Here is a 7,835-nt window from a genome sequence, read left to right on the forward strand (position 1 = left end):
GCCTTCTCTCGCCGCCGGCTGCGAGGTGGGGCTGCGCCGTCTCCGTGCGGAGCGCGGGCTGGGGCGGGCCTGAGGTCTGAAGTTCACGTATCAAGAGCAAGGGTGCAGTTGTCTAGTGCATGAAAACACAGGTCGTACAGGGTTGCCTAACTGGCTCAGTCGGTAGAGTGTGTGACCCTTGATCTTGCAGTTGTGAGTTCAAGCCCCATGTTGGGTGCAAAGATTACTTAAAAGTAAAATCTTTTCTAAAAAATGAGAACATAAAACACAAGTTGTGCAAAAGGCGAGAAGCCTCCTGTATTAAACACGGGCAGTCAGGCAGCCGGGTTGAGCGGGCACCTGTAGAACCTGTCCGCTCAGTTCCTCTTGGCAGGGGGAGACATGACCTGAGCTGAAGTCGGAGGGTTACCCCTGGCTGATAACTATCCAAGTGTAGATGACTGAATGTCAACAGGAGGCTTGTCTCCCTGTGGGGTCAGCACGGAGTTACTGGGTGACCGACGGAGGGGCCGCCCACAGGCTTGCTCTCTCGGTTCTGATTGCCCTGGATTGGGATGGTGGGATTTTCTTTTCTGTGATTTATATGTCACTTTTTAAAATTTTTATTTCTTAAATGTTTATTTATTTATTTTGAGAGGGGTGCGGGGAGTGACAATCTCAAGCAGGCTCCATGCTCAGCACAGAGCCTGACACGGGGCCTGATCGCACGAACATGAGATCATGACCTGAGCTGAAATCCAGAGTTAGACACTCAACCGACTGGGCCACCCAGGTGCTCCTATGTTTCATTTTTTTTCTTTAAGCTTCTTAGCATAGTGAATATATCCAGAAGTTGGTGCAAGAGGTCCTGAGTTCTTCACTGTGGGCGACTGTACTTTCCCTGTGTGTGTTCCCTGTCGTCACGCTGTCCTAGTGACAGACTTGTCACGGGAGCTCCGCTATCCTGTGTGTGTGAGCACTTCCTGTGGCAGGAGGGCGTCCGAGGTGGTTTTACGGGAGGAGTCTGTTGAGCTGTACTCGCCATGGTCAAGCATGGTGTCTCTGCCTCCTGGTGCCCTCCTGCCGTTGGGGCATCGCAGGGGCTGGGCCTCGGGGTTCTGGGTGTGCCGCCCCGTGTGGCCCTGCCACCCAGCCCTGCAGAGCGTCACCATTTCACCCCCAGGCGGGGCACCTCTGGGTCCTGCGGTGACTGGGCTGTCTTCTGCTCTCAGGTGTCTTGGCCGGGCATGACAACCGCGTCAGCTGCCTGGGGGTGACTGACGACGGGATGGCCGTGGCGACAGGGTCCTGGGACAGCTTCCTCAAGATCTGGAACTAACGTCGACAGGTAACGCAACAGCCCAGGCGCCCTCCCCGCGTGCGCGTCTGCGTTTTCTCACAGCCCCCAGGATGCACGCTTGCTAGGTTGACCTGACGTAGGGCTGGTCTGGAGCTGTGCCGAGGCGAGCGGCTCGTCCCCGGAAGCGCCGTGCCCTCAGGGTGGACGGGCGGGGCGCTGGGAGGGGCAGGAGCCTCGAGCGCTGTCACCCGGCTCTCAACTCTGTTTAAACCAGCAGGTGGACATGTGACGACCGGAAGACCGTTCCGACCTTGAAGCGTGACAGCGATAGCGTTTCCTATCCACCCCTCCTAACGTGGACGCCTGCGCCCCCTCAGAACTTCAAAAGGGCAAGACCTTTCCCTTCACTTATTGCTGAAACCAAGAGCACAAGTCCCATTAAGAGAAGAGTCTGTGTGCTGTGAGCTAAAGCGAACTTGTGCATTCCTTCCGGGACCATTGTCTCTGTTTTCTTTTTTGTCTGGAATGAATTTAAAAGGAAATACTATAATAAACATGTTAACCAGAAGGTAAACTTGAGTGTAATTGTGAGACAGACACACCTTTCCACTAGTTCATTTGATTTTAGGTCAGTGACCCTATTTTGTGCTGTTCACGCAAAGCAAGTTGAGGACTTTATCTTGTAACTGGTTCTAAATTTCAGGTTGTGTTTGTAACAGGATTTTGCAAACATTCATATTTCCTTTTTACAATATATTCCTTTGTGTTCAGTAGTTAAACAGAGGAAGAGGGTCTGGTGCAGCCTCTCTGAAATTGTTAATGATGTAAACGGAGTCCCTCGTTTTTTATTTTTTGTCCTGTGTCACGTAATTGTTACGCACAAACACGGCATCGAAAGGAAGACGCTCCTGAGGAAAGGAAGCAAGCACATGCTGCGGACGGTCCTGAACGCGTGACGCTCGTCCCCTCGGTCGGGCGCCCCCCCCCCCCCCCCCCCCCCCCCCCCCCCCCCCCCCCCCCCCCCCCGCCTTCTCAGTTCAGTTCTTAATCTCACCTGGGGTTTCCGCGTGAAGCCGGAGGGGGTTCATGGGAACGGCCCACCACTCCCCTGCGCCCGCCCCAGCCGCCAGGAACCTCGGTTTTCACAAGAGGCGCCCGTCCTGTGCTTGGATAGTCAGTTCTTTGTGTATGACACCATGTACAAATCAATGTTTTGAAAATAATGATCTCAAACTTTCTAAGTTAAATTTTAAAAAATTTGATCGTTTGCCATATTGGGTGGGTTTACTCTTAGAATCGCATGCTGTAGAAATGCTCAAAAGTGCATATAGGACTCAGTCCTTAGATGTTCTTTTTCTTTTAAGAAATAACCTCTTTCAAGTTGTAACCATCGCGGCTCTGTCCACTTCTTGCTGCCGTTCTGTGCACCGGAAGCAGTTCAGCGAGCGGCCCCTCGCGCTTGGGTCACAGGATGAGTCACTGTTTGCTTTCTTTCTTTAAAAAAAAAAAAAAAGTCCTGTTGCAAATGATCGCTGTTGGATTCGGGCGTGGGGGGAGCAGGGAGTCGAGACCCGGCCTTCCTCCGTCAGCTCCTCCTGGCCTGTCTCTGCCGTGGGACCAGCCCTCTGCATCTGAGGCAGCGTGGCACCGCGTGGCACCCACACCTCCCTGGGCCTGCCGGGGCCCGCCCCCCTGCGCCCTGGCCGCCCCGCAGCAGCGGCGGCGGGGGCTCTTCTGTCCTGTTTCCGCAGCATCGCGTGCAGAACTGGGCCGGGCCGCGCAGCAGGCCTGGGGCTGGCGGGGACGGTAACCACGAGCCCTCCTTCCTGCCCATCGACACCTCTGTAAGAGCGCTCTGCACCCTGTGCCCTCACTGTATTTAATTTTAAAGTCAGTGTATTGCAAGGAGGCTGGATGCAAGATAGATACTATATTAAACTGTACTGTTATTTAAGATGTAATAAAGCAGTTTGACATGAGGGACCTGGGTGTGGCTGCTTCTTTGTCAGGCTGTTTGGGATCGTGACGGCAGCCTTCTTCCCCGGGCCTCCCTGCCCGGTGAGGCCGGCCGGCCGTGGCCGTGGCCGCGTGGGCAGTGGTGCGGCTGCCCGCTTGGCCGCCACACCTCGTGTCCCCGTCGTCGAGAGCCCCTGGAAGGAGCCTGGGGTCCTCAGCCGGGCCCTGCGCGGCAGCAGCAGCACCCCCTGCGGTGCCGCCACCATCAGGAGGTGCTGCCCAGCACGGGTGTCTCGTCCCCTGGGCCCGAGGCGCTCCCCTCCGCCTCCCTCCGTAAGACCCCCCCGGGACGCTCCTCCAGACTCTGCTTTCCTTCTCCCCGAGGTTCCCACTGTCGTCTGGATGGAAGGAACTGCATCTTTTTTTTTTTTTTTAACTAAAACCTCTTTTTCTTTTTTTTTCTTTTTTTTTTTATATTTTACTTATTTTTGATACAGAGAGACAGAGCATGAGAGGGGGAGGGGCAGAGAGGGGAGGAGACACAGAACTGGAAGCAGGCTCCAGGCTCTGAGCTAGCTGTCAGCACAGAGCCCGACGCAGGGCTTGAACCCACGGACGTGAGATCTGACCTGAGCGAAGGTTGGAGGCTTAACCAACTGAGCCAGCCAGGCGCCCCAGGAACTGCACCTTGTAGGAGAAACAGCGCCGCCGCCGAAGTGTGAGGAGCAGCTGGGAGCGGGCTAGCCCCCCCAGGACCCCCACCAGGGCCCCGTCCCTTCCTTGTTCTGGGTGGTTACAGACGGTGACTTGGCAGTTTTCTTGGGGTAAATGCTGGTACTTTTTCATAAATAAGTGAAGACTGCTCTCCATGGGAAGTCCTCCTGCCTGAGGCTCCCTCCTCCAATTATTGGCGGGGGGGGGGGCCTCCCTTGCCTTTCTGCCCCCACCAGGGGTGCTGTCTCCGCAGGGACTGGCAGCCTGAATACTGGGTCTGCCCGGCTTCAACCTCCTCCCCCACTGCTCCCTGAGAGACACTGCCGGCTGCCTTAGAAAATGCCAGAGAGCATCTGGGGTGCTCCTGTGGCTGACGCCTGGCAGGCCTGGGGGGAGGTCCTCCTGGGAGCAGAGGGTGGGTGGCTAGCCTGCACAGGGTGCACCCTGGGACGGGGGCAGCGGAGCTCCCGTGTTCCCGCTGTCCTCCGGCGCCCCAGCCCGGCGCCCAGCACGTCCGCAGCCCCTGCACGGCGTGGCTCCCTGCCAGCTCTGAGATCGCTGTCCCACTTTCTCAGCAAAGCGGCCACTGGAAACCGGTACCGGCAGGGGCGTCTAGAAAGTGGCCAGCTCGCCGCACAGAGGCGAAGGGCGGCCCGCACAGCAGCTGGACTGTGGGCGTCTTCAGTCTTCAGGCACAGAACCCAAGTTTACACAGACTAAGCAGAACCCTGGAGCACTTCGCCTCTGTCGCCTGGGCAGCCCTGGGAAAGACCTCTCACCCTTTGCCATGTGTCCCCATCCAGGGTGCTGGACCGGCTCTCTCCACTTCTCCAGTCTCCCCTGCCACCTCCACCTCTCCTGTGCTGGTCATGGCCCTGCCCTTGGGGACACACCTGTTGCATGTGCAATGTCCAAGCTTCACACGGAGCCCTTGGAGGCTGGACTGAGCTGGGGACTCTTGGTGACTCCTAGTGTCCTGCCCCTACCATGCCCACGCGGTGTGCCCCAGATGGATACCGGGGTCTGCTGCCACCTCCCACAGTGCCGGATCCTCAACCCGGCCCCACAGCCCCACTGGCCGCCCCGGGGGCTGTGCTGTCCAGGCAGGGTCCCTCCTCTCCCGAGCGCTGCATCTCCCCCATCGCTCCCCCCTCCTCATGTCCGGTCAAAACCTTCCCTGGAGCCAGGGCCAGACTCTGCCCCATGTCCTCGCTGCAGGCTGCTCGGCCTGTGCCCAGATTCCCGGTGAAAACCTCAGACAGCAGAACCACCTGTTTTCCTAGAGACCTTGTGAGAATTACCAAGCCCCTCTGTGTGCAGATGCCAGACCCCACCCACTCCACACCGCCTCGGCTCCTCCGGAGCTCCTCCTAGCTGTTGGGGGGGGTGTGCCCATTCGCGGACCACCCTGGTGAGACGTTCACGTCCGCTCAAAGGTCGCATTCCCTGCTGAACTATGTGCCTGGCACCTAGCAGGAAGAAGGGCTTCCACACTCTTCCCCCAAAAGCACTCTCGCCAGGAGAGCCAAGTTGGCAATTCCAGCCACTAGCCCCTGGGGAGGAATAGGTAAGGCCAGGCAGGAGGGCTGGACTTGCCCTGTGCGTGCTGGCTGGAGGCCTGGGGCTGGGGTATGGACAAGGCGACCTCTGAATAGCCCGACACCCACCTCCACAGGGACCCCTGGTCCCTCCCTGCACCCCTGTCACCTGGGCTGCTGGCCACTTCCCCTTTTGAGTGCTGGGCAATCTCTGTTCCCCCCTCTCACCGTGTCAGGCACAGTTGAGGCCAACTTCCATGTGAGCTGGGAGGACTCCGAGCACCCGCTTTACCCAGAGCCACCCCCAAGACTGCACTTAAAGTTCAGGAACGCCCACCCTGTCAGTGAGCCCTGCTCTGTGCAGGCAGCCTGTCCGGCTCTACCCTCCGTGGCCCTTCTCCCACCACCTAACACACCCACCCTGCTGTCCCCCATCATTCAACCTCAGAAGAGGGTACGTCTAGGTTTTAGGGCTCTGAGGCTTAAATAAATCAGGAGTCACAAGTCACATTTAAGAAAATACAAAGAAATACTAGTGCTGGGAAAGGTTCCCCCTTGAGACCCTGAGGCAGAAGCCTCATCTTCAGCCCAGCCCAAACCAGCCTGCTGGCATCCATCCCCCACCCCCACCCTACGCACTGTCCTTGCTGCTGGCCCTTCCTCTCCGACCAAGTCTGGCTTATTCCTACTCCGCCTTTGGACTCAGCCCAAGCCAAGCTGCGTCTCGGAACCTCCGGATGCCCAAAGGCACCCCTCCCAGCGTCAACCTCCATTATTACTGGTCAGCGCTTGGGGGACTGGGTGGGGGTTTCCATTACTACTAGCCAGTCTTCGGCGGGGCACAGTGGGACTGGGGCCTGCTGGGAATATTTGCACAATCTGGGTCAGGTGAAGGAAACCACAGCCCCTGTTTTCTCATCTCTGAAATGGGGAAGCACTCCTGCCCTGAGTCTTGAGATCTAGGGTGGACAGAGGCTTTCCATTGTTACAAACACCGACCCAAGTTCCCTTTAGAGAGGGACACACAGGAAGGGCCCTGCTGTGTGAACTTGACTAGCTACAAGGCTGGCTCTCCTGCCTTGGTGCCTTCTCTGTAGACTGTTCTGATCTAGAAGGTTCTTGGGTGGCCTAGCCCGATGCCTGGAACATAGTAAGTGCTGGCTCAAGCATTAGTATTATTATGTTAATGATCATATCTCAGATGTGCAGGTCAGAAGGCTCCTCCTGTAGGTGTGGCTGGCGGTCACTTTAGGGAAGTGGTGGGGTTTCCAAAATAACCAGATGGGGAAGTTACAGAGCTTGAGAAATAACCCCAAATTCCTGCCATCCTTGCTCCCCTTTCCACTCACTCTTGGTGACCCCACTGCCCAGTGGTCCTAAGACAGCAGTGAGACATGTCCTGTCTGGTGCCCCTCTGTGTTTCGAGTCTCTGGACACAGGGCCAAGAGACCCCGCCAGAGAAGACTGACAACAGCAGGTAGGGGGGTGTGGAAAGCGGGGAGTCAGGCGGTCACAGAGACTCCAGTCCATACTAGGCATGGGACGCCTGAGTGGACACAGTATAATCGTTGGCACTTGGAAGCCAGGCAGATTACCAAGTACCCGACTGGGCACTGCCAGGGCCCTCTACGGTGACCCGCATGGGCTTATTCACAGACGTGCCCCAGGAGCCTGGCACACTACCGGGACACTTGACTCCTGGGTGGACTGGGGAAGGCCTACAGCTGCACCAGAAGATACAAAGTGGGCACTGTGGTCTTGATCCCCTTCCTCCCTTCTGTCTGGGTCCTCCGGTGGTGGCAGGGGAGGGGGGTGGAAACGGGCAGTGCTAGCAGGTCACTATAGAGAGGCCCCTCTGCCACTCCAAGCCCAGGGCCCCTGCAGTCCAGCCGGCGTGCAAGTCCCTGCCAGGCTGCTTGGGGTGGGCGAGGCCCATGGTAGCCCGGCCCAGGCCCCCCCTTCCAGCTGTGCTGGCAGGGAGGGGCCGGTGCTGCCGCCGCTGCTCATGAGTTTTGGTTCCCCAAACATGTTCCTTCTCAGCAGCTTCACACCCTCTCAGTTATGAAATCCTAGGCGGGTGCTGGTCACCACTGGCGGGGGCCGAGGCCAGCCCACCCTAACCGCGGTGGTGGGAGGCGGGGAGAGCCAGGGGGAAGGGGCAAGGGGTGCCAGCAGACGCAAGAGCTTCAGAGCGGTGAGGTGAGCGGGATCTAAGGTTCTTCCCCGCGGCAGCCGAGGCCCCGCCCTCGACCCCCGGTTCCCGACCCCAAGGCCGCTCACCTCGGCCCCGGCCCGGCCCCAAGTCCTTGCCGCTGACCCACGTGCGCGGGGGCGTGGCGCGGCGCAGG

The 7,835-nt window shown here is 58.3% G+C and overlaps 2 protein-coding genes across 5 annotated transcripts in view; both read left to right on the forward strand.

Annotated features, from left to right (window-relative positions):
- Window positions 1-1,853, forward strand: part of GNB1 (G protein subunit beta 1) — a 40,887-nt gene extending 39,034 nt beyond the window's left edge. Inside the window, exons 11-12 of one of the 2 annotated variants that reach the window (XM_029949488.1) lie at window positions 1,212-1,327; window positions 1,554-1,853. In XM_029949488.1, coding sequence (XP_029805348.1) covers window positions 1,212-1,318 — 107 coding nt within the window. In that variant the 3' untranslated portion in view covers window positions 1,319-1,327; window positions 1,554-1,853. The remainder of the gene's footprint in view (window positions 1-1,211; window positions 1,328-1,553) is intronic. The other variant, XM_029949489.1, reaches the window with a different exon arrangement.
- Window positions 1,854-6,814: 4,961 nt separating this feature from the next.
- The window catches only part of NADK (NAD kinase), a 19,927-nt gene continuing 18,906 nt past the window's right edge, over window positions 6,815-7,835 (forward strand). Inside the window, exon 1 of one of the 3 annotated variants that reach the window (XM_029947038.1) lies at window positions 6,815-6,964. In XM_029947038.1, coding sequence (XP_029802898.1) covers window positions 6,882-6,964 — 83 coding nt within the window. In that variant the 5' untranslated portion in view covers window positions 6,815-6,881. Of the gene's footprint in view, window positions 6,965-7,663; window positions 7,687-7,835 lie in introns of those variants that run through there. The other 2 variants (XM_029947039.1, XM_029947040.1) reach the window with 2 other exon arrangements.

This window comes from Suricata suricatta, chromosome 8 (genome assembly GCF_006229205.1).
Source record: "Suricata suricatta isolate VVHF042 chromosome 8, meerkat_22Aug2017_6uvM2_HiC, whole genome shotgun sequence".
NCBI lineage: Eukaryota > Metazoa > Chordata > Mammalia > Carnivora > Herpestidae > Suricata > Suricata suricatta.